Source organism: Zea mays, chromosome 1 (genome assembly GCF_902167145.1).
Source record: "Zea mays cultivar B73 chromosome 1, Zm-B73-REFERENCE-NAM-5.0, whole genome shotgun sequence".
In the NCBI taxonomy this organism is placed as follows: domain Eukaryota; kingdom Viridiplantae; phylum Streptophyta; class Magnoliopsida; order Poales; family Poaceae; genus Zea; species Zea mays.
In genome coordinates this window covers 230,892,751-230,918,773 of record NC_050096.1, presented here as the reverse complement: position 1 = coordinate 230,918,773, position 26,023 = coordinate 230,892,751, and the positions used below count along the sequence as shown (strand labels likewise).

The following is a 26,023-nucleotide window of genomic DNA, read 5'->3' as shown; positions in this document are numbered from 1 at the left end:
TAGTGAACGAGAGCACAAAAACTAAGCAACACTAGTATAAACTAGTGGTATTCACTAAAATAGCTACACAAGCTAAACTAGTGAGCAACGATAACTGAGGTACACAAACAAAACAAGGCTACTTAACTATATAAGCTAAGCAAGCACTAGTTAACTGTACAAGTTAACTAGATACACAAGAGCAACAATACAAGTAAAAACAAACTTGTATATGGAGATTGTAAACTAATAGGAAGATGGTAGCAAATGATTTTTATCTCGAGATTCAATGGTAAGCATTGATCCTCTTGCTAGTGGTGGTGCACAAGCCCACACTCTCCAAGTGGACAAGGGTTCTAGACTTTATCCAGTTGGATCACTTAGCTCTCTTCACACATCTCTTTTGTTGCTCTTTGTATATAGCCCGACAACATCTTGTTGGACTAGTTCGAAGCTAGCGAAACCTCTTTGGTCATATTTTAGAGGGTGTCAGAATAGGACTCAATAGTCCCACGTATACCCTGTTCATAGGGGTCGAACACTACATGACTCAACAGTGTGGTAGCCTGGTATAGTCCACTCAACAAGACCGTGTTCACCTACATGATCATACAAAGCATTTTTTTTGCATTGTAGAATTGCGTTGGGACATTTGGGTATCTTCGGATGGGACTTGAGTTATTAGAGCATCTCTAAGAGACTCTTTATTTTTGACTCTCTATTTGACTCTTTATTTGTCTCTCCATAAATATTAAACTCTATATATAACATCTCATTCTAACAGACTCTCCAACATGCAAGTTAGCTTAGCTAGCGAGAGTTGCTAGCCAAATTTGGCTAGTGAGGGACTTAATTTAGAGAGCCAGATAGCTTAACAAGTTAAATGTTAGTATGTTGGAGAACTATTATGCTATTAAGTAGCTAAAATTTAGCTTGACAAGTTATTTAACTAGTCTTTTGGAGATGCTCTTAGGACTCTGTTCGACGAATTGTTTATTTTAGGATCTTGACTTAAAAAAATAGAGTGAAGGACACGGGCGGAGCCATGTTGGTCCAAGTGTTGTCCATGGACAGCAATGCTTTTAACATAAGTCCATAATATTTGTTAGTATTCACCATAGATGACAGCAGCCCATAGTGTAGTTAGACATCAATCCAACCTCTCTCAGTCTAGGCCCACATGCCATTTTCTTTTGACTAGCCCATCCGTAAAGTACTAAAGTTCAAGCCTGCTGCATGCCTGCGTTTCACAGCCCATTGCCCATCGGTGACGCTTGAGCAGCCAGACCTGCCCGCAGCCTACCGTTTCATTTTCTTTCTCATGTATCTCACACCAGCAACTACAGCCTGGAGCCGCCAGCAGCCAGACCTGCTCACCGCCCCCGCCTGCTCGCACTTGCCGTGATTGACAAGGAGGCAACCCACAGTTCGGTTTTCCAACTCCCTAGCAGCCACGATCGCAGGTACAGGTTGAGTATTTATTTTTTTTCTATACCCTAGTTGCTTAGCGTAGTGCGTACGCGATCGCAGGTACAACCAAAACCGTACAGGTTGAGTATTTAATTTTTTTCTATACCCTAGTTGCTTAGCGCAGTGCGTACATGTGTAGACAGTTAGTAATTTAATTTGACAAATTTTATAGGAAATATGAATATGATGGAACGATTCTTGAAGAGAAAATTATCTCCAGCAACTAGTAGTAAAGGATCTTCACATAGAGATCAAGGCGCATCAAACATTAATGTTCTGACTCGTTCTTCTTCAATACTATCACCAAAATATGTTAATTTAGATGAACTTCCGTATGATCCGGTTGATAGAAAAAGAATAATAGAGTATCCTGGCATTAAGCTACAAGAAGAGATAAGAATGAGATATTTGATTAGAGGTCCTCATAGACCACAACCTGGTTTCAGTTATCCTCAAACAATCATAGGAAAAAGGGCACACCGATTTAACCCAGATTGGTTTGAAGAATATGATTGGCTAGAATACAGTGAAAAGGTGGATAAAGCTTTTTGCCTATACTGCTACTTGTTTAGAGATTGTATTGAATGACAGGCTGGAAATGATGCATTTGTAACAAAAGGATTTTCTGAATGGAATAATAAACCAAGACTAGACACTCATGTGGGAGGAGTAACTAGTCTAGTTATCATAATGCTGTTGTCAAACGATGTAACAATTTATTGAAGCCAAGTCAATCCATTGAATTTGCTCTCAAGAAGCAGCAAGACATTGCCAAAGAGGAGTACTTTATTCGTTTAAGTACTTCGATAAATGCTGTGAGATACTTGTTACACCAAGGACTAGCTTTTTGTGGCCATAATGAATCTGAAGATTCTGCAAATAGGGGCAATTTTATTGAGTTAGTGAAACTTTTGACAGAGCAAAATGAAAAGATTAAGAGGGTGGTTCTTCGAAATGCTCCTGAAAATCATCAGATGGTATCTCCAGAAATTCAAAAGGATATTGCTAATTGCTTTGCAGAGGTAAGATAGGTTTATTGCAGTTCATATTGAATTCTATTAATGATATGTAATGTAGATCTTGAATGATATGTGATGTGTTAATTGCAGGTCATAGTGAATTCTATTATTGAAGAAATTGGTGGTGATGTATTCTGTTTGCTGGTTGATGAATCCACTGATGTTTCTGATAAAGAACAAATGGCAGTGGTTTTGCGGTATGTCAGTAATTGTGGAGAACTCAAGGAAAGACTTATCGGTGTTGTCCATGTCGCTGAGACAACAACTTCATGTCTCAAGTCAAATATTGATGCTTTATTTTCTAAGTATAATTGAGTTGGAAACAAGTTAGAGGCCAAGGTTATGATGGAGCAAGCAATATGAGAGGTGAGTTCAATGGATTGAGAGCTTTGATTATGAAAGACAATGGGTCAGCATATTATGTCCACTGTTTTGCCCACCAACTTCAGTTAGTCATTGTGGCAGTAGCTAAAAAGAATGATGCTATTAGTGATTTTTTTGACATGATATCTCTTCTACTTAATGTGGCTGGAGCTTCTTGCAAAAGAAAAGACATGATACGACAAAGTCAACAAGATAGAGTAAAAAAGCAATAGGCAGTGGACAGATTAGTACTGGAACAGGATTGAACCAAGAACAATCTCTTCAAAGACCTGGAGACACACGGTGGTGCTCTCACTATAAGACTCTCAAGAGTCTTAATAGCTTGTTTCCTTCTGTTATTGAGGTTCTTGAATATGTGGAAAAGCATGGCCCAAATGACAAAAAGAGACGCCAAGCTCGTGGGCTACTAGATTATCTCAAGGATTTTGATTTTGTGTTTCATTTACACATGATGTTGATGATCCTGGGCTATGCAAATTCTCTATCACTTTGTTTACAAAGGAAGGATCAGGATATATTGGAGGCCATGACAGAGGTAAAATTAACAAAGCAAAAATTTCAACAAATTAGAGATGACGGTTGGGAATCTTTGATAAAGACAATATATTCATTTTGTGAACAGCATGATATTCCAAAGTTGGACATGGAAGAGGAGTACATTGATCGCCATAAACCAAGGAAAAAGTCAAATCGAACTAACTATCAACATTATAGATGGGATTGTTTAAACTCAGTTATTGACTTGCTACTCATTGAGTTCAATGATCGCTTTGGTGAAACAAATTCTAATTTGCTAACTTACATGGCTGCTCTTAGCCTGAAGGATTCTTTTGGCAACTTCAATTTGGAGAGCTTAATGGAATTAGCTAAGCACTATTTCGATGATTTCAGTCCAGAGCAATTGAAGGATCTTGCTCATGAACTTCCAATTTACATTGACAATATACAAGCTGATGAAAGATTCTCTAATCTGAATACTATTACTGAACTTGCTAAATTGATGGTGGGCACAAAGAAGCATCTTGCTTTTCCTCTGGTCTACGTCTTCTAAAGCTAGCACTTGTTTTGCCGGTTGCTACTGCATCTGTTGAAAGGTGCTTCTCTGCAATGAAAATTGTGAAGACGATACTACGTAATCGCATTGGTAATCAGTTTATGAATGACTGTATCATTTGCTTTGTTGAGCCTGCCATGATAGCTACAATTTCCGATGCTGTTATAATTGATCGCTTTCAAAAGATGAAGAATCGCCCGCAGAATGCTTCTATGAGAGGTAAATCTTGACTTTGTTTAAATAATGTTATTTTGACTTAATATTACATTATATGGTAGTACATATTGAATTGAAATTGGAACATTTTTTACACATCAATTGCACTGTGACATCATTAGTAAAAAATTCTACATCCGCCCCTGGTGAAGGACTATTCTAGTTGCGTGACAGCATCTCAAAACAGTTAAAATATCGCTGCCATTAATGTGTGTCAGCATCTGAAAGTTGTGATTTGTCTTTTTACAGTCCAACTTGTTCCACTTGTTGTGATGATTGAACATCGGCCTCAAGCAACTGGATATTTTGTATGCGCAATGAGGTGGTCTCCAAAGCATAAACGTTCAGAATGGCAGCACCGATAAAACTAAGGTCTCATGAAGGATCAATATATTATGATATTTAGGGTGTATTTATTTCTCGCTTAAATTATATAAGCTAGATTATGATGGAAGAGTATAAAGATAAAATATCATTTTATAATCACAAATAAGCTGAAATAAGCTATCCAACGTTAGCTTATTCAGGTTATTTAAAGTCTCAAAGTGATATTTTATCTTTATATCTTTACGCTATAATTCAGCTTATATAATCTAGAAGAAAAATAAATAAGACCTTAGTATGACCTATTTTTTTTCCTAGCCTTGTGCAAAAACAATGTAGAGCCTTGTGCAAGAACAATGTAGCTCATAGCACGGCTGCGTCTGTACATAGCACAAGTTTTTTTTAAAAAAAAGAAGATAATGAATCGTTATAGAATGAACGAAACCATTTGCTAAACTATGAACGAGACTGTGTATATACATAGCACGACTGCGTATGTACGTAGCACGGTGGGTCTTGGTCTTGGCTGTTTAGAATTGACCTTGCGTGGACAAATTCCAAGTCTTCACTCGTTTTTGATTCGTTAGCGTTCCCTTCACAGGTCACAGCTTTCTATTTACGAGGTGAGGTCCCTACGCATTTGCAGCCATCTTCTCTCCTTCCTGCACCGTCGAGCATCCTTCCATTCCCATACCTCGTGTCGTGAGAGGAGAGCATAGCAGAGCAGAACGTCCTTCCATTTCCATACCTCAGGAAGGCAGCTCAATCCGCTGCGATGGATGACGCTTTGCTCTCGGCCTTTCTGCAATCCCTTTACCAGGTCATGGTGTACCTTCTGAAGGAGGAGCAGTCTGAACGCCATCTCGAGGAAGGGAGGAAGCAATTAGTCTCTAAGCTGGGCATGATCCAAGCTGCCCTCGGGACCGCCGAGAAGAAGACGCAGCTGTCCGCGTCGGAGGAGGCGTTCTTCGCCAGCCTGAAAGACGTCAGCTACCAAGGGTCGGAGGCGCTGGACGAGTACTGCTACGAGGTCCAGCGCCGCAAGGTGATCCGTCCCGCCACCCGTCTGCGTAACAGCACCGTAACTACCGTCTTGAATCCTTCACGCGCGATGTTTAGGCATAATATGGAGAACAAGTTCAAGGATTTTGCCGACAGGATTGATGGCATCAGAAATATACAAGAGATGCTCCTGGACCTCCAAGCGCAGAATGGTCAGCCATGTGATGGTGGCGGGAACGAGCGGACCTCCTTGCTTCCTCCGACCGTGGTGTGCGGTAGACACGGCGATGAGGAGAAGATCGTAGAGATGCTTCTTCGACCTGACCCGAAGCCCGGCAATGTCGTGGCGGTCTTGCCGATCGTGGGGGAGGCCTACATCGGGAAGACAACCGTGGCTCAGCTGGTCCTCAAGGCCGAGCGTGTGGCGAAGCACTTCGAGCTGAAGCTGTGGGTTCATGTGACACATCAGTTCAGCATAGAAAGGATCTTTTCATCTATCATAGAATCCATACAGTGCTCTCAATTTCAAAGCCATAGCCTCAACACCCTCCACACGAGCCTGGACCGGCTGCTGCGAGGGAGAAGGTACCTCCTCGTCCTGGACGACTACTGGAACGAGAGCTGGGAGGACTGGGACATGCTCAAGCGTTCGTTCCTCAGCGGTGCTCCAGGAAGCAAGATCATAGTGACGACGAGGAGCGAGAATGTTGCTGGGCTTGTTCGTACGTTAGGCCCGCACAGGTTGCAGCGTCTGGAAGAAGAGGACTGCTTGTCATTGTTCAGCCAGTGCGCCCAAGGCACGGAGCATCATGCACATGTCCCAGACGACACAAGGTACTTCTCAAATCCTCACTACAACTTTACTTTATTTTGTAGCTTTAGATCTTTATAATTGAATTTCATTCTAATAATTATAATTTAGGCATGAGTCGATTAAGCTATTATAATTTTAGACTAATATATTTGTTTATACCATTGTTGTCAGATGAGAGAGAGTATATTTATGTGCTATATTTTTAATATAGAGAAGCGAGCCGAAGAATGTGTTATAAATTGTAGAGTAAATATAGTCTGAAGATATATAAAATCGGTTTCCATCTCTCCACAACGTATTTTTGAGATAGGCTTACATTTAAACTTTAAAAAGTGGTAAAATGTTAAATTCTAAACTAATAGCCTACTCTATTAAAATTAAAGGGTCCAAACGGCCCCTAAACGCATTTTGGGTAGAACAATAAGACAATGTTTGTTTTGGCAGACTGAAGGAAGAAGTTCTACGCAAGTGCAGGGGTGTACCCTTCATAGCAGCAAGCTTGGGATACACCATTAGACTGCGCCAGGAGAACGACAGAAGCAAGTGGGCAGATATTTTGCGGGAGGAGAAATGGGACTCCAGCACCAGCCATTTCAACAGAGCCCTACGGCTGAGCTACGTGCAGCTGGATTACCATCTCAAGCCCTGCTTCGCGTACAGCTCCATCATCCCGCATAAGTTCCAGTTCGAGAAGGAATGGCTCATCAGGCACTGGATGGCTCAGGGCTTCATACCTGACGCCGGCAGCGACGATACAGTCGAGGACACCGGAAGAGCCTACTTCAAGTCTTTAGTCAGCCAGTCCTTCTTCCAGATAGCGCACGTCGACCGCACCGGGGAAGAGCACAGGTACGTCCTGTCAGAGATGATGCACGACCTCGCCTCGAATGTCTCGGGCGCGGACTGCGGATGCTACCTGATGGGACGACAGCGCTACAGCGTTCCAGTGAGAGTCCGGCATTTGACGGTCGTCTTCTGTAAGGATGCGAGCCAAGACATGTTCCAGGTGATCTCCTGTGGCGAGTCCCTGCACACGTTGATAGCTCTGGGTGGTTCCAAGGATGTGGATCTGAAGATCCCTGACGACATCGATAAGAGGTACACAAGGCTACGAGCTTTAGATCTGAGTAACTTTGGTGTGACTGCTCTGCCTAGATCGATAGGGAAGCTGAAGCATCTCCGGTGCCTCCAGCTTCAAGGCACCAGGATCAGATGCTTACCCGAGTCGATCTGTGAGCTGTACAATCTTCAGACGCTGGGGCTCAGGAACTGCTATGAGCTGGAAGAGTTGCCACACGATCTGAAGAGCCTTTGCAAGCTAAGGCACATCGATCTGCTAATGGCTCCTGATGATCCTCGCCACAAAGTCTGCAGCTTGAGATGCATGCCCAAGGATATAGGGTTGCTGACGAACCTTCAAACCCTGTCAAGATTCGTCGTAAGCGAGAGGTCTGTCGTCCACCCTCACAGAGGTGGGATAGGGGAGCTGGCCGATCTGAACGACCTCCGTGGGGAGCTTCTCATTTCAAACATGCATCTCGTTAAGGACGTGCAGGAAGCCACGCAGGCGCAGCTGAGTTCCAAGCGGTTCCTCCAGAAGCTGGAGCTCTCGTGGGACAACCAAGAAGAAGCTACGCAACCTTCCAAGAAGATCCTCCAAAAGCTGAAGCTTTCCCCTAGCAGCAACGAGATTGAAGAAGCCGAGGCAATAGTAGATCGCCTAAAGGCACCCACCAGCATCAAGGAGCTCACCATCTCGGGTTACACCGGCATGGCATGCCCTAGCTGGCTTGGTTCTGCAGGCTACGCGGACCTGGTCACTGTGAGCCTCTGCGATTTCAAGAGGTGTGACACTCTCCCTTGCCTTGGATTACTGTCCCATCTGGAAAATCTCCATCTTAAAGGCTGGGATAGCTTGGTCTCCATCAGTTGCCGTGAGTTTTGCGGTGACTGTTTCGGGGAAAGTGGAGTACGCCGGAGCTTCCGATCACTGAAGAAGCTGCATTTTGAGGGGATGACCAGACTGCAGCGTTGGGAAGGGGACGGGGATGGGAGATGCGCTCTGTCTAGTCTTCTCGAGCTTGTTCTTGAGAACTGCTGCATGCTGGAACAAGTGACTCACAGCCTTCCGTCGCTGGCCAAGATCACAGTGACAGGGTCAGTCAGTTTCCGTGGCCTCCGGAATTTCCCATCGCTGAAGCGCGTGAACGTAGACGCTAGTGGCGACTGGATATGGGGATCATGGCCCAGGCTTTCTTCTCCAACATCCATCACCCTCTGCAACATGCCTACAGTGAACTTCCCCCCAAGGATCGGACAGTTGCATACATCTTTGCAGCGCCTGGAGATCAGCCACTGCGAGCAGCTGCAGCACATACCAGAGGACTGGCCACCGTGTACCCTGACTCACTTCTGTGTGAGGCACTGTCCTCTGCTTCGTGAACTGCCAGAGGGCATGCAGCGCCTGCAAGCGTTGGAAGACTTGGAGATCGTTTCTTGTGGGAGGCTTACCGACCTTCCGGACATGGGTGGTCTTGATTCGTTAGTAAGACTCGAGATTTCAGACTGTGGTTCGATTAAGTCCCTGCCAAATGGAGGCTTGCCTAGCTCAGTTCAGGTCGTGAGCATTAACAACTGCCCTCTGCTTGCAAACTCTTGCATCAATGAGGGAAGTGCCTATCGTGCAAAGGTCAAGAGGGTATTAGTATGGATTGATGGGCTTCTGCTTGACCGCTTCTTGTGACTTGTAACTAGCCCAGCTATGTTATCCCGAATGGCCGAATCCTGACAAAGATCTATGTAGAGAATAGAGATACTGAAGTACTTGATGCTGTGTTATTTCTTTGTATTGATCGATGTAACAAACTTGAAAATCATTGGAACCTTCTTCATCCAGAACAGAAGTGTCGTGTTCTTTCTCTTCTGCAGTGCTTGCAGCATATATATATGTGCATCCTGAAGATACTCTTCATACATTCTGGAAATACTCTTCTGATCCTGGTACCACTACTTTCAGGTTTCTCTTTTAGGGCGTGTACAACTCATAGATAGATGTGTTTTTAAAATTTAAGAAGGGATATCAAGAGTTTTGCCGCAAAATAAAAGGAGTAAAACAAACATACAACTGGTCAGACAAGCCCCTAAGCATAAAAGGGAGAAGTAAGAAAGAAAAATTTGTATAAATGGCTGCAAGAAGAAATATCTACCAAACCTAGATAAATACAACACAGATTTAAATTAGATTTTAAACTATTTTAAACAATATCTAAGATATCTATAAAACTTGATTACAACTTCTCATCCTATACAATATCTCTTAACAATGCTAAGTAAGCTAAACTCGAGGAGTATGAGCCATCCGTGGTCCACCATCAGATGAGCTTGTCGCTGGCGTCGGTGAGCTTTGTGTTCCTAGTCACCTCACACACAAGGTCACTCTACACTTGCTAGTTGCTTGTACTGATAGTCCTCTAGTGATATGTGAAAGTATCTAGACCCTTAAGTGTTTTGGTGATTAATAATAATATATTGTTATTGTAACTGACATGTGTTTTGAAGGGATAAACTTAAGTTGGGCCACAACAATGGAGAAGTGTTTGGGAAAAATATAGTTCATATGTCCATATTATGGATTTTATTGTGGTTCAAAAGGATGGAAAACAAGGTTAAGAATGTACTAGTTGCAAGTGTCAATTGGAGTTGAGAGACACTTGAGACTTTGTTTTTTATTTAACCGTACTATAAAGGGGATATGAATTAGTAGATTGACCTAGATAAGTCTAGGAGTTTAGTGTGGTGCAAACAAATAGCTCTAGATGGTTTAGAAGAGGCCTAAAACATGAAAGGATCAAAATCCAATTCCAAAGTTCTGAATTTAGACAAGTGAAAAGGGTTTTTGAAGCGTCGAACCTTGCGTTTCATGATCGTTGGACAATAGTGGACTAGTTCGACACCTCCACGTAGATAGTCCGAGAGCAACCGATCATCAGACCTTGTGAATAATATCATGTCAGACCAATGCATGGGGTCTGACGATTTGTCTGACTAGACCATCTAGAGGTGTGTCAGACTGTTTTGACGACATGTGTTAGACCAAACGGTGATATTGTTTCAGCTAAGGTTTTGGTTATAGCGTTGTCGGACCCTATGGCCAGTTTCCTTATCAGATTAAAGTGGATGGATCTGTCAAGTGGTGAGAAGTGACCAAAGAGGTTCTAGTGGATGTCAGACTAGTCCGATGATGGGCGTCAAACCATATGCCCAAGGCTAAGATTCAAATGTCTAACACAGTAGTACAATAGTTACTGTTCTATCTCATCGGACCCAGTGGTTTAGTCCAGCGATTGTCGTCAGATGGTTCAACGATCACTAATTTAACTTAAGTTAGCAGTAACGACTAATTAGCCAGTTCTGGGCTATAAATACCCCACCAACCAACCAACGCAAGTGCCTTGCCCCATTTAATAGCAAAAACAACACATATAGTGTGAGATAATGAGGCATTGTATACTGATGGATTTGAGTCATATTTCACATGATTAGTAGCCTTATTAGTGCAAACAAGAGTGATTAGTGTCCACTCATTGTTCTCATTGGTCTTGCAAGAATCAAGTGAGAGTTTGTGTTTATTACTCTTGGTGATCGACATCACCTCGACGGTTTGGTGGTGATTGGAGTGCGATGATCACTCGAAGGATTATGGGTGACCTAACTCAGGACATGCACATGGTCATGAGTGATTTACTATGCCAGAGCAGTGAATAACCAGCTCATAGAGAACACTTAGTCCTTGCATAGACCAAGGGGGAGTGACATTCTTGTGTGGGTGCTCCAACAAGGATTAGTGGGGAGTGTAAACTCTCTGAGACCTCAAGAAAAACTTGAGTTTAGAGCATCTTGTCACACCCGGTTTTAGAAGGTAAACCGAATGTGAGCAATGTATGTGTCAGGTTCAGAACTCACGTACACAGCGATTACATAAATGACTTAATATAGCACAATGCTTCGAATAATCATAAAGAGTAGGTAACAATATTACATATTGTCATTTACATTATATAATCAAAGTGCGCATAATAGAAACATAGCCAACGTAAATAAACCCACCGCGGGCAGCTGACTAGGGGAGGTCGCTAGCCTAATCCTCGAACTCGGTCGAAGTCCTAGAACTCCTAGAGATCCGCATCAATGCCTACTTCTTCTTCTTTACCTGGGCATAGGTTGCACCAAAGGCAACCTGGTGTTTTATGAAAGCAAGGATGAGTACACATCAACGTACTCAGCAAATGTCTTGTTTGACTGAGGTAGACTACCTTTATGTGGGGTTAGACTCAAAGCAATTACTTTTAGTTCGTCGGGTATTTATTATTAGTAGAAGCCAAGTTTTAGCAATAACTAACCCATGAATCATTCCCTCATCGAGGAACATCGTTATCATCATCGTAACCAAATCCATATATAGAACCATAGAATCTCGAACCATCTATATCATTAATAAATGGAGCTTCCAAGGCCGCTCTTAACCGTGAGCACGACTGATATATTAGTTTCATAACACTCTTCAGAGGTTGCGCACTTTACACATGAGCCGTGATTCCCTTTCTGCCCGAGGATCATGACTCCCTATTGATCACTTCCAAGGTGGACTGGCAGGGTCTCACTACGTGGCTTTTCCCTAGAGTCATCACTATGCGAATGTTGGAAATGACCACTACATAGAGACCATATGATGTACCCAAGCCTATACCCTCCACCCTTAGGAAAAAGTCGTGGGAACGACGCCCGTACCTAGATCCCTGAGCGAGAATATAAGAGCATAATAGATGCCTCTGTTCCCAATGACCAAAACCAGCACCCAACATAAGACATCCCTAATTACTTGGTCAAGGGTATTCCATACCACTCTCGTGGTTGCACTGTTTTCCCGGGTGGTCATCCAACGAACAGGTCCTTACGGAGAAGTACTCGGGAAACAGCTCGAGCCACCTTTAGTATCACAAGATCATAATCATAATCAGAATGTAAAGTATCGTAACATAATTGTATCTCATCATGTTCGTTGATTAAAGTATAGCGCTAGCATAATGTTGATCATAATAGCCCAACCCAAAAAGGAAATCAAAGATAGGATAAATAGAAAGCTAGTCGGTCGTTAGGTTGATCATGTTATGCGGGAGACCGGAGGGACGACGACGCATGAGGTGAAGCTCGGCCAGGGCGGCGCAGTACATAGGGGGCGGGCACGAGCAGGGTCATTGGCCATTGTAACTCCCTGAATTTGGGGGTAGAATTTTTTCTTCTTTTTACTCACCAAATTCAGACGTTACTCTCTTTTCTCTTCCTGTTTTGCTCCTTCTTCCCAATTTCAAAGCAATATAGCTACTGGTGTCTGTGTCATGTGTAAATAAAACCTAAGTTGACATGAGTGTTGCATCATGCTGAATCATATTTCTTTGTCTGATTTCATGCTTAATCGCGTGCGTTGCTTAGTTTCGTTTCAGATTTTTGCTTTATGAATTGATTTCCGATCTGTGGTTGTGCGTGCCACGGGGTTTTGGCCCGCGGTGCGGCCTAGCTCAGCCTGACCCGACCTAGCCCAGTCCGGCCCGACCCAGCTCGGCCCGCGCGCCCCTGGCGCCCCCTGCTCCCCATGTGCGCCCCCTGGTCCCTTTCTCTCATTTGATTTCTCCCGCGCAGCAACCTCTCTCTCTCCCATCTCTCTCTCTCTCTCTCCCGTGGTGCCCTAGGTTTTGGAGACGGTGATCGCCAGAGTTGGATCCCCGAGGTGAGCTCCCCTCCCCTCCCTTCTCTCTCTCCCTCTTCCTCTCCCTCCCCATTTCTCCCCTGCGCGCACGCCCCCTGCAGCCCCTGCGTGCGGCCCCGGCCCCCTGCGCGCGGCCTCTAGCCCCTGCGCGCGACGTCCCGGCCCCCTCGCTCGTCGCCCCTCGGCCCCCTGCGCGCGGCCGTCCCGGCCCCGGTGCGCGGCCCTTGCCCTCGGCAGCGTGGACCCCAGCGCGGTTCCTCACGCGTCCTGGCGCGGCTCGCGTGGCCTCGGCGCGGCCTGCGCGGCCTCACGCCCCCCGTTCACCCAACGCGTTCCCGCGTGCGCAGCCCCATGCGCGCGGTGATTTATTCTTGGTTTTTAATTAATTTTAAACCCTGTTTAGTTAGCGTGCTGCGTCGCGCGCTTCGTCGCGCGACGAATTTGTCCAATTTCATATTCTATTAATGTGCTGCGACGCGCGCTTCGTCGCGCGACGATCCATTTTAATTTCAGGTTGTTTAATGTGTGATGTCGCGCGTCCAGTCGCGCGATGTTCCACTTTAAATTCAGTTTGGATGACGTATGTCGTCGTGCGTTTCGTCGTGCGATGCTTAACGTCTCTTTATAATTAATGCAAGTGTCTCGTTGCGCGCTCTGTCGCGCGACGAGTCGTTTATTTCTTAATTCAATTTAAAATGTTGTGTCGCGCGTCTCGCCGCGCGACAATCCTTTTAATTTACCTTCATCTGCTTATAATGATCAAACATGGAACATGACTTTACATTATGCTAAACGCGATGGCCAAGTTAATACCATTATGTTTAAACAAGTAGTTTAATTTATAACTGTGTAACGTGATCGCTCTCCGACCGTATCCTCGACCGTTACTTTCTCTTTCTCGCTTAGCCGTAGGTGTGCGCCCTGCGTCGATCTTCCGTTTAATTATTGCATTCTGTTGTATGGTGTACTGTTCTTTTATATTAAATGTGTGGAATGTATGTTTGAACTCGTATAGCTAACGGTTAGTTGGCAGAGTCCGAAGGAGTTGCAGGTGAAGACCCTGAGCAGTAGTCGGTTGGTGAAGGCAAGTGTCCATTGACCCATCTATGTCCTACTAATTCTTATAATTCAATTCCCGCATTTACACATTTATACCTAAGGATTGACTAGCTTTTGTCTATCTTGTCCTTGTTTACCTATTCTGGTTGAGTTATTTCAGTTTAGTTTTATGCTAGCGCTTCACATTAATCAATGAACATGATGAGATTATCTATGATACGTTGTTTTCCCTTTTGATTATGATGATGGTACTTGTGGCCCTTAAGGGGACTCGAGCTATTTCTCGAGTGCCTCTCCGTAAGGACCTGTTCGTTGGATGACCGCTCGGAAAAACAGTGCAACCATGAGGGTGGAGTGGGACGCCCTTAGTTGAGTAATTAGAGGAACAGGGGTGTAGTTCGCTTCGCCGTCGTGCCGTTAATGGGGCTCAGTGTATGCGGCTCGCTCTGCCAAGGTTGGTTCGCCCCTTGGGAAGGAGTTCGGTGCATTTAGGAAACCTAACGGGCGGCTACTGCCCCTGGAAATCTTTGTAAAGGCTACGTAGTGAGACCCTGTCTATTCACCTTGGTAGTGTTTAAGGGTTTGATCGGCCCGAGGCAAGAGGGAATCACGGCTTGTGGGTAAAGTGCTCAACCTCTGCAGAGTGTTATGAAACTAATATATCAGCCGTGCTCGCAGTTATGAGCGGCCAAGGGAGCTCCATTGATTAGAGATACTTGATCAGAGATGTATGGTTTACAGGTGGTGATGAGGATGATGGTTATGATTATGCTTATGGTACTGGTAAGTGGTATTCTTTCCGTTTGGAAAGGGTACATTGGGTTAATGCTAAAACCTGGCTTTCTACTAGTAATAATAACCTGACCAACTAAAAGCAACTGCTTGACTAAACTCCACATAAAGCTAGTCCACTACAGCCAAACGGGACATATTGCTCAGTATGTTGATGTGTACTCACCCTTGCTTTACACACCAAACTCCCCCAGGTTGTCCGCGTTGCAACCACTGCTCAGGTGAAGATGAAGTCATGGAGGAGGACTTCCAGGAGTTCCAAGAGTACGATGAGTTCTAGGCGTGGGTTAGCGGTAACCCCTAGTCGGCTGTCTATGAAGGCCGCGTGTATCTACGTTTCTTTTCCGCACTTTGATTATTGTAAAGACTATGTGGATGTCTCAGACATATGATGTAATCGACTATTATTCCCCTTTTATGTTATTATTTGAGCACTGTGTGATGATGTCCAGTTATGTAACTGCTGTGTACGTGAATTGCTGATCCTGGCACGTACATGGTTCGCATTCGGTTTGCCTTCTAAAACCGGGTGTGACATAGGTGGTAGCAAAGTGTGCTGACTGTAGAACCGCTAACCTAGAGTAGAATGGTCGTTCTAAGGATTATAGACCCCTATTATCACCTTGACTTTGGTATCCCTTCAAAAGCTAGTCATATCGACCAAACCTATGTTCTACTATATATTATACCTTGCTTAAAATATTTTTGTTTATTATAATTCCTCATTTATTCATGGTTTACTTGTTGGTCATATTAGTTCTGTTCTCACTCTTATGCTTACGGTGTCTTTTGTAGATGGCTCGCCTTAGACACACTGCACGGAAGTCTGTCATCCCCTTCTTACCCTCTCGTCTCGTGGAGCGTCCGCTTCGTCGTCCGGTGACTGGTCAGTCTAGCCACTTGGAGAGGCTGCACCACCGCCTGCACGAGGAGCAAGAGCGTCGATGACAGGAGCTGGAGCAGCAGGCACTACAAGAAATTTGTCCTTTTATGACAAAATACCTAATGACAAGGTCAGTTATCGTCATATAATGTCACATAATATGATGCAATTTTTTGAATCGTCATAACTTCATGAGGCCATGAAGATTTTATGACGATAGTGTTTTTGTTGTCACATAAGGGTACGAAGATTCGTCATATATTGTCAGGCGCCAGGAGCCGGTAGACGGTTTTACTTTTATGACGCTTAGATGTGCCTTTATGTGATGATTTGGCGGCGTCACTTTATGTTTTTTTCCAAAAAAGGACCGTACCCCTTTCTGTTGACCGCATTCACTTTCCCATCTCCTGCCCAAAATGACCAAAATTTCCCTCCTACCTTATCCTCTCGGATGCTCACCACCCTAGACAAGTCCAGTCCTCTCCCTCCCCTCAACATAGCGCCGCGACTCGTGCCCACCATGTCGCCGCACCGCCGCTGTGAACGGATCCGTGCATCCCGTACACCGGCCTTGGCTTCCTCCCCCCTTCCCTCAACCTAGCTCCACCACTCGCGCCCACCTCCGTCCGCAGGTGGCGCAGGGGAGGAGCCGGCCATCCTCAGGGTGGCGCTGGGCTCCGGCAAGCTGCGCATCGAGGGGTCGCTGGGCTCCGCCGCTCCCGCCCCCGTGCGCTCGCCGACACGGTCAGTAGTTCCACTCGGAGAAAGGAACGTTTCCCCCCTTCCTGTCTCACCAGATCCATTTCCCCGCTGTTGTTTCGCCCGTGGCTTTCACTTTCACTCGATTTAGATTCCATTTCCGTTCGTTCGTTCCTGTTTCCCTTGCTCGTTCGTTCGATTGGAGCTTGCCCCTGCCTGGATCTGGCCTAGCCGAGCCCGGTTGTTCTGAATCCCGATTCGGTTCGGCTCCCTTGCTCTGTCGTCGCTTCCGAGGCGTGCTCGGATCTCGTTAGAGTAGAGGGCCTCGCGGCTCGCTTCGAGTGGTGCATCAACTTCAGCCTAGATGGACGATACCTTGCCACTGCTGGAGAGGACCACGTGATCCATGTGTGGGAGGTGTCCAAGGGAGACCGAAAGGGCGAGTTACTCGGGGAAGCTTCGGTGGCAAAGGAGAATGGTGGTGGTTGCAGTCCATTTCTCGCGATTGTTGGGAATGATTCACTGGAGATGGCTGCATTGTCGTTCACCTACACTGAAGGGGGCTATGTGGACAAGAAGAGAAGGCCGAGGAAGCAGAACAATCACAAGTCTGTAGGGTCCGATCATCTGGTTGTTCCTAAGTGTGTGTTTGGTTTCACAGACAAGCCAGTCTGCTCACTTCTGGGGCATGCTGCCGATGTTCTTGATCTGTCATGGTCCAAATCTCAGGTGCGAATTCATCATCTCCGTCTCAATTTCAACTGCCTAAATGCATTTTGGGGGTATTTTTGGTATTAATTCTGAAACATCTCATTCAATAACTGCACAGCTCAATGTTCTTCAGACAGAAAAGAAACACTTAATGTCTGTTGTGATGATTTCTAGTGATAACCTTGAGAGCTCCAGTTTCCTCATATGATGAACTCATATTCATATTGGTTTAATTGTTATAGAGAAGAAGCTTCAGTACAAAAGTCAGATAGATTTAAGAATTAGGAAAAAGAAGTCAGGCCAGAAGAAGATAACTGGCTTCCAGGTAATATAGCACAGAGTGTCCATTTTCCGACCAACTTTTTTTGTTAAGAAAGACACATTCTTGTTTTGGATGCCAGAAGGCAAACACCATTCTGACACATCCAACCTCCAACGTGATACTGTTGTATACCACTGAGTTAAATATCTGTGTTCCTTGTGACAGTTTGCTCCTGGAAGCTCCTCGGAAGTTCTGATTACTTCTGCGGATTCGAGAATACGAGTTGTTAACGGCGATGAATTTGTCCACCGCCGCCGCAAAGGAAGGAAAGAGAGCTAGAAGAAGGAGAAGCACAAAAGTCACCCTCCAAGATTGTTGCTGATAGTCTCAGCCAGATCAGTCGATCATCCACCTTCCTTCCAAACATTGGTGTCTGTTTGAATGCTTTGTATGTTTGAACCTCTGTTGTGGAAGAACTAGTGTGCTGGAATTGTGTATGACTTGTGATGAGAATGTTGTGTATGATGGCTTTTCTGTGTATTATGATTCTGTGAGCTATCATGAGAGCTCAGTGTGTCGTCACTGTATGGTCACTGTATGTGGGTGCCATATTAAACGATCCCAACATTAGGCGACGCGTTGACTAGAAAAAATGTGACAGATAACACCGTCATATATAGCAACAATATGTGACGGACGAACGCAGCCGTCACAAAAGGTGATCACATTATGTGACGGTACTCTGAACAGTCGTCACAAGGTACATAATGTGACGGTCGTTATATGACGACCCTTATGACGCAACATTTTCGTCATAAGATGCTTTTTATGACCAATTTTGTACTAAACATGACACTTTACTTTTGTCATACAAAACCATTTTTTTGTAGTGAGGACTCTTCTTTCTCGCTTCAGCAGGAGATAGAGTCTGTGAGGAGCTGTTCCCCTGTGCTCCCGCTGGAGGAGCCCCCTGCACCACCACTGAGCGCCCCAGCCGCTGGAGTAGCTACTGGAGGAGACCCAGACGACGGAGGTGGCGACAGCAGCTCGAGCCATGACACCGCCCTTTCTGAGGAGCAGGAGTTGGAAGGATGGGTTGCCCAACCCATGTAGTATCCCAAAAATTCAAATCTTGGAATTTTCTCAAACTTGCTCTAAATTCAAAATGAATTTCAAATTTCATTTCAAAATGTTTGTTTGCGAGTTGATATCAACAAATAAAGTATAGTGGTCTATATTCTCTCTAAAATCCTCCTCAAAATATCCTACGAATATATATCGCTATTCTGACCACTATACTAAATATTTGTTGGTATACTTGCTGGTTTGTATGTTTGCTTATTCATGTTGCATAGTTATCGGAGCGTTCGTGCCGTCTCGTGGAGGCCAGATCTGCAAGTCTACGCCAGACAGTGGAGCTAGAAGCTAGTTCCGCGAGCTCCCCTTCCCCCTTCGCCGAATAAGCATGGCAAGCTCACTGGATCCCTTTGATGCATAAATTACCTATGATTTTTCAACCACAACCCTCAGCCTGTTATTTTATGCATGATATGATTTTGAGACAAGTTATTATGGCCACCCAGCCGCTTGCCGCAATCAATCCTTGATATATTTGTTACAAATGATTTGAGAAAATGTGTGAGTTTTCAAAAGAAAATGCTTTTCAAAATGTGTATGATGAAGGGTTTTCACCCTTATCACCTTGAGTAGGGATGATCAGGGACTCCCTGGTTTAGGGGAGGGCCTAAGGTGATGGCTCAGCTGGTTTAGGTGTGAGCAGAAGGATTGTCCCCTCACATAAGGACCGGTTTGTCATCCTTCACTACCTGTACTCATGATAAGTACAACCACTCGAGACTGTATGGGTAGTCACTCAATCTGAACTCGTACGGTCCGAACCACAAGGTTATGAAGGCTGGGGAGCATCGGGAGGATAAGGAGGGGGAATGTTTTGTCCAGTTTGGACATGGCGGTGGCCTGACTCCTTCTGGTATAACCGTTAAGGTAAGGACGTGCGAGGAAAGAAAGAGATTCGGCATTCGGGTCTCACGACGGTGAGATCACAGAAACCGGACTAGTGGGTAAAGTGTAGCCCTCTGCGCAGAGTTCAAACCTATTCAAATAGTCTGTGTCGACAGGAATGGACGAGTCTGGTGTGGTATGACAATTAGTGTTTTGTTTTCCAAAAAAAGGTTGTGTTTGAGAAAAGTGGTTTTTAAAAAGGTCTGGTGGTTGAGCCGTGAGCTATGGTGGACGAGAAGTCCAGTAGCTATTTTTGAAAATGAAAGCTAGTGGGAAACTGCTGAGATACCTAGATGGTTTAGTCCAGGGGATTTTATTCTATATTGAAAAACTTCCTGCTCCTTTGGGAGAGGATGCGCTTTGAAAAATACAAAATATTTTACAAAACAACCATGCATAAAATATTGCTGTTTCTGCAAAATATCCTGAGCTCCACATATTCCATGCATTATATCTGATTTCCCCATTCCGCGGGTGAAGGTGGGCTGTTGAGTACGTTTGTACTCACCCTTGCTTATTTGTTGTTTTCCAGAAAAAGGAGATCGGGTAAGAGTTACGACTGTTCCCAACCTTGCATGTGGTTGTTGGACCGCTGATTTGCTTCGCTGCGTATATTGGGCTGCTTCAGCCCCACTCTGATGATATGTCCCGAGTTGTGGACCAACTCTTAAAGTTGATCGCCACCTTTATAAGTTTGTCTCGTTTAAGCAGATCTGGAATCATCTTATGTATAAATGTGTTTACTAGCCTCCTGGGACTAGTAATTGTATCACATTTGAGTCCCAGAGGATCTGAGGCGCTTCTGGTGGTATCAGAGCTGTTAGGTTGGCCGCAGGACATAACCCTTAGCCTGATCCAAAAGTTTTCGAGTCAAAACTATTTTCTTAAAAAAAATTCTTGCTCTCATCCCTTCATTTCAAAAATGCTTTCCCCTTTTCCTTCTCTCAGAAGTCAGATGGAGGTCCGCTGCCAAACCATCTTTTGCCAGAATGAAGATGGTTTCCCCAAGTTGCTGAGAGCATGCACAGTCCGCCTCGGAATCAGGAGCCAGCCAGAGTATGATGGTCATGAATACGTCGAGCATGGCACAGAGAAGTGTGTCGTGACTGTATACATTGGATCCAGTCTGCACCATGTGGAATGGAGTGTCACTGCTACTGGGCACAGATTCAAAGACACCTGCCAAGTCGTCGCTCGCAAGGCATTGAGGGCCCTGTGTCAGATCTATGAAGAAGAAGTGGCCGACACACCGCTCAGATTCTTTCCTCCCTTTCAGAGAGACCGTCCCGTCTAGATGGCCAGGATGCGTGCGTTGGAAGGGCAGCTAGGTCTTGAGGACGACCCCTCAGTCGTGTACCTCATCGCATACCTGCTCACCCTGGATGCCCAATATGATTTCTTGGCTCGGCACCACCGTCAGATGATTGCCTGAGTAGAAGGTGCAGAGAAGCACAACCATTAGCTCCATGTGGATCTCACCACAGCTCAAGCCCGTGCAACTGCCTTGGAAAGTCGTGAAGTCATTGCTGTTGAAGCCCTGAAGCAAGCTACAGATGAGCACGTCCAGAAGTTGATGGAGGCCTACTTGGTAACCCATAACCAACATAGAGCTTTGCAGATCCAAGAGCCCGCTTCATTCAACCCAGTTCAACCCATGAGAGCCGAAGATCCCCAGATCCTTGAAGGTCACCCGGTCTCTACCAGAGGAGAAAAGAAGGCTTGGGAACTCCCGGAAGGAGCCATAGTCTTGGAAGGGATTCCAGTCTTCCCTTAGGCTATGAATAAGCAAGAGCACCCTGAGTCCTGCCAAGATCCCCCGCCAGAGTTGTTTGAGCCCCTCACATGAAGAAAATTCCAGCACCGTCCCATGAGATCAAAGAAGAAGCTGTAAGCACCCCACCAACACCACCGCCCTCTGAGGAGCTACAAGAGCCAGTCCCTCTTGAAGAAGAGTTTGATCCCGTCCTGCCATCTCAGTCGCCGCTAGAAGAAGTCATCAACATCAGCTCCCTCTTAACCCATCCAGGAGATGTCTCAGATTGAAGTTGTGAGCCAGCCTTGCCAGAAGGGAAGCTGCCAGATCTGAGTTAGTTATGCCCAGTCCTCTGCATGCATTAGGTAGTGAAGTTTTTATTCACTTTGGCTAGAGCCCTGCATGTATGAGAGGTAACCGTGTAGCCTCGTGTTTTGAAAAACTCTATTTGTGTGGCCCTCTAGGGCATTTCAAAATGAATTTCACTTGATGTTTTCCTCCCTTTTGAGTGCATATGTGATGCTTTAACGTTAGTGCTCATAAGTTGCATTTAGCATAGTTCTCAATTCAGGAGCCAAGCAATAGTAGTTATGCTTAGCCCCCTGAATCTGAGTAGTCCGTGCTTTGGGAAAACTCTATTCTTCCCTTATTCAAAACATTTGATTTGTTTGTCGTTGCTTAGCTTGTGTGTTTTCTTTCTTTTTAAGAAAGGTTTTTCTCTAAAAACATAGATCACAAATTAGATCTAATCCTCACCTTATGCTTCCATTCTCATCTTAACCCATCTCAAGAGAAAAGCACCTTACCCAAGAAGATACCGAGAAGCTTACCCTTGAAGCCTGAAACAAGCTACAGAAGAAACCAGTCCTGAAAGGGAAATGTGCCTTTGGGCCATTTCTAAGTATTTTGGTGATTGAGTGCAAACACAAGTGCTTAAATGTGAAAATATGCACAAGGATGAACAAAGTGCAAATCACAAGTTAAGGTATGTTTCTAAGCCTTAGTACATTGGTTTGGGTACTAATATTCTTGTCTAAGTGTTAGAAACAGGAAGAAGAAGAGGAGTGGAGGGCTGCTTCGGGCTGGGGCACCGGACTGTCCGGTGTGCACCGGACAGTGTCCGGTGCGCCAGACCAGCGCGGAGCAAACCAGCCGCTCTCGGGTTTTTCTCCGGCGACTTCGGCTAAAATTCACCGGACTGTCCGGTGCGCACCGGACTGTCCGGTGAGCCAACGGTCGGCCGGGCCAACGGTCGGCCGCGCGATCGGCGCGCGACACGTGGCCGAGCCAACGGTCGGAAGGAAGCACCGGACTGTCCGGTGTGCACCGGACTGTCCGGTGCGCCAGATCTGCAACGGTCGGCAACGGTCGGCTTCGCCATTTAAGGAAAGGAATCGGGCACCGGACACTGTCCGGTGTGCACCGGACTGTCCGGTGCGCCCGACGACAGAAGGCAAGGATAGCCTTCCAGATGTGTTCTCAACGGCTCCTAGCTGCCTTGGGGCTATAAAAGGGACCCCTAGGCGCATGGAGGAGTACACCAAGCATTCCTACAACACTCCTAAGCACCAAGACATCGATCTCGCGCATTTGTTTCATTGCGATAGCATATAGAGCTCTTGTGGAGTTGTGAACTCTTTGAGTTGTGTTGCGAGCTCTTGTTGCGACTTGTGTGCGTGCTGTTGCTCTGATCTTTTGAAGTCTTGTGTGTGTTGCTCATCCCCTTCCTTACTCCGTGATTCTCTGTGAACATCTTTTGTAAGGGCGAGAGGCTCCAAGTTGTGGAGATTCCTCGCAAACGGGATTGAGAAAAGAAAAGCAAGAACACCGTGGTATTCAAGTTGATCATTGGATCACTTGAGAGGAGTTGAGTGCAACTCTCGTCCGTTGGGACGCCACAACGTGGAGTAGGCAAGTTTTGTACTTGGCCGAACCACGGGATAACCACCGTGTCATCTCTGTGATTGATTTCTTGTGGTTATTGTGTTTTGACTCCTCTCTAGCCACTTGGCCATAATTGTGCTAACACTTAACAAGTTTTTGTGGCTTAAGTTTTGAAGTTTTACAGGATCACCTATTCACCCCCCCCCCCCCTCTAGGTGCTCTCAATTGGTATCAGAGCCGTTCTCTTCAAGAAAGGGACTAACCGCCCGAAGAGATGGATCCTAAGGGGAAGGGAATTGTGATCAACGACAAGGAGAAGGAGTCCTTCGTCAACGAGCCAAGGGATGACAAGTCCAATGACTCGGGCTCGGGCCACAAGCGAAAAGATGGGAAGAAGAAGAAGACAAGACGCATCAAGGAGATCGTCTACTACGACAGCGATGAGTCCTCTTCTTCCCAAAAGGACGACGACCACGACAAACAAAAGACGGTTAACTCAAACTTTTCTTTTGATTATTCGCGCATTCCATATAGCTCAAATGCTCATTTGCTCCCCATTCCACTTGGCAAGCCTCCTCACTTTGATGGAGAGGACTACGGATTTTGAAGTCACAAAATGCGTACTCACCTATTTTCTCTCCATCCAAGCATTTGGGAGATTGTGGAAAATGGAATGAAATTTGATAGCTCGGATAGCCCTTCATTCATTAATGAGCAAATCCATAAGAATGCACAAGCTACCACTGTTCTTCTAGCTTCATTGTGCAGGGATGAATATAACAAAGTGAGCGGCTTGGATAACGCCAAGCAGATCTGGGACACCCTCAAGATCTCTCATGAAGGGAATGACGTTACCTTGCTCACCAAAACGGAGTTGGTGGAAGGCGAGCTTGGACGGTTCGCGATGATAAGGGGCGAGGAGCCGACTCAGACATACAACCGGCTCAAGACCCTTATCAACAAAATAAGGAGCTACGGAAGCACGCGATGGACGGACCACGACATCGTCCGACTAATGCTCAGGTCCTTTACCGTTCTTGATCCTCATTTGGTGAATAATATTCGTGAGAATCCCAGGTACACCAAAATGTCGCCCGAAGAAGTCCTAGGAAAATTCGTCAGCGGGCGAATGATGATCAAGGAGGCAAGGTATGTGGACGACGCCTTGAATGGACCGATCAACGAGCCGCAACCTTTTGCTCTCAAAGCCACAAGGAACAAGGAGGCGCTACCCAGCAAGGTGGCGCAAATTGAGGCGGCCGGTCTTAATGAAGAAGAAATGGCCCTCATTATCAAGAGATTCAAGACGGTGCTAAAGGGTCGCAATGGACAGCCAAGCAAGACTAAGACCAAGGGGAAGCGATCATGCTTCAAATGCGGTAAGCTTGGTCATTTTATTGCTAACTGTCCTGATAATGAAAGTGACCAGGAAAAGGGGAACAAAAGGGAGAAGAAGAAGCACTACAAGAAAGTCAAGGGCGAGGCGCATATAGGCAAGGAGTGGGATTCAGATTGCTCCTCCTCCGACTCCGACAATGAGGGACTCGCCGCCACCGCCTTCAACAAATCGGCCCTCTTCCCCAACGAGCGTCACACGTGTCTCATGGCTAAGGAGAAGAAAGTAAGTACTCGAAACTCTACTTATGCTTCTTCTAGTGATGATGATTCTAGTGACGATGATGAAATAGACTATTCTAGTTTATTTAAAGGTCTAGATAGAATTACGATTGGCAAAATTAATGAATTAATTGATGCATTGAATGAGAAGGATAAACTCTTAGAGAAACAAGAGGATTTATTGTATGAAGAGCATGATAAATTTTTAGAAGCTCAAAAATCTCATGCTCTAGAAGTTAAAAGAAATGAAATGCTTACTTGTGAATTATCTTCATGCCATGAGACAATTTCAAAATTAAAGAGCATTAACGATGAGTTGAATGCTAAGATAGAAATAGCTAGTAAATCAACAACTTGTGTAGAAAATGTTGTTATTTGCAATAGATGTAAAGACTTTGATATTGATGCTTGTAGTGAACACATAGCTTCTATTGCAAAGTTAAATAATGAAGTGGCTAGTCTCAATGCTCAACTTAAGACTAGCAAAAGTGATTTTGAAAAACTAAAATTTGCTAGGGATGCCTACACGGTTGGTAGACACCCCTCAATTAAGGATGGACTTGGCTTCAAGAGGGAAGCCAAGAACTTAACAAGCCATAAGGCTCCCATTCCCGCCAAGGAGAAAGGGAAGGCCCCTATGGCTACTAGTGCTAAAAGGAACCATGCCTTTTTGTATCATGATAAAAGACAAACTAGAAATAGAAGTTATGATGCTTTTGATTCATATGTTTATGATTCTCATGCCATGTTTGCTCCTAGTTCTTCTTATGTGTATGATAGAAATGTTACTAGGAGAAATGTTGTTTCTAAAAGAAATGTTGCAAACGTTCATAGAAAAGTAGTGAATGAACCCTCTACAATTTATTGTGCTTTGAATGCTTCATTTGCAATTTGTAGAAAGGATAGAAAAGTAATTGCTAGGAAGTTAGGGGCAAAATGCAAGGGTGATAAAACTTGCATTTGGGTCCCTAAGGAAATTGTGACTAACCTTGTAGGACCCAACAAGAGTTGGGTACCTAAGTCCCAAGCCTAAATTTGCCTTGCAGGTTTATGCATCCGGGGGTTCAAGCTGGATTATCGACAGCGGATGCACAAACCATATGACGGGGGAGAAGAAGATGTTCACCTCCTACGTCAAGAATAAAGATTCCCAAGATTCAATTATATTCGGTGATGGGAATCAAGGCAAGGTAAAAGGTTTAGGTAAAATTGCAATTTCTAATGAGCACTCCATATCTAATGTGTTTTTAGTTGAGTCTCTTGGATATAATCTGCTATCTGTGAGTCAATTATGCAATATGGGATATAACTGTCTA

General features: G+C 45.0%; 1 protein-coding gene, 1 long non-coding RNA gene and 1 pseudogene across 2 annotated transcripts; all 3 read left to right on the top strand.

Annotated features, from left to right (window-relative positions):
- Nucleotides 1-236: 236 nt before the first annotated feature.
- On the top strand, nt 237-3,903 carry LOC109942127 (zinc finger MYM-type protein 1-like; annotated as a pseudogene).
- A 1,179-nt stretch (nt 3,904-5,082) lies between these two features.
- Nucleotides 5,083-9,157, top strand: LOC100193721 (uncharacterized). The gene is made up of 2 exons (NM_001358872.1): nt 5,083-6,282; nt 6,707-9,157. The coding sequence occupies exons 1-2, from the start codon at nt 5,222-5,224 to the stop codon at nt 9,003-9,005; spliced, it is 3,360 nt and encodes a 1,119-aa protein (NP_001345801.1). The 5' UTR covers nt 5,083-5,221; the 3' UTR covers nt 9,006-9,157.
- Nucleotides 9,158-16,240: 7,083 nt separating this feature from the next.
- On the top strand, nt 16,241-18,013 carry LOC103643385 (uncharacterized). Its single transcript, XR_560983.4, has 3 exons — nt 16,241-17,187; nt 17,412-17,494; nt 17,657-18,013. It is a non-coding gene; the product is annotated as an uncharacterized lncRNA (long non-coding RNA).
- The last annotated feature ends 8,010 nt before the right edge of the window (nt 18,014-26,023 follow it).

What these genes read in the sequence shown, in the direction of transcription:
- LOC100193721 (NM_001358872.1), top strand. Translation starts at nt 5,222, where the DNA reads ATGGATGACGCTTTGCTCTCGGCCTTTCTGCAATCCCTTTACCAGGTC. An exon ending in CATGTCCCAGACGACACAAG is followed by an intron (nt 6,283 to 6,706) that starts GTACTTCTCAAA and finishes TTGTTTTGGCAG; the next exon opens with ACTGAAGGAAGAAGTTCTAC.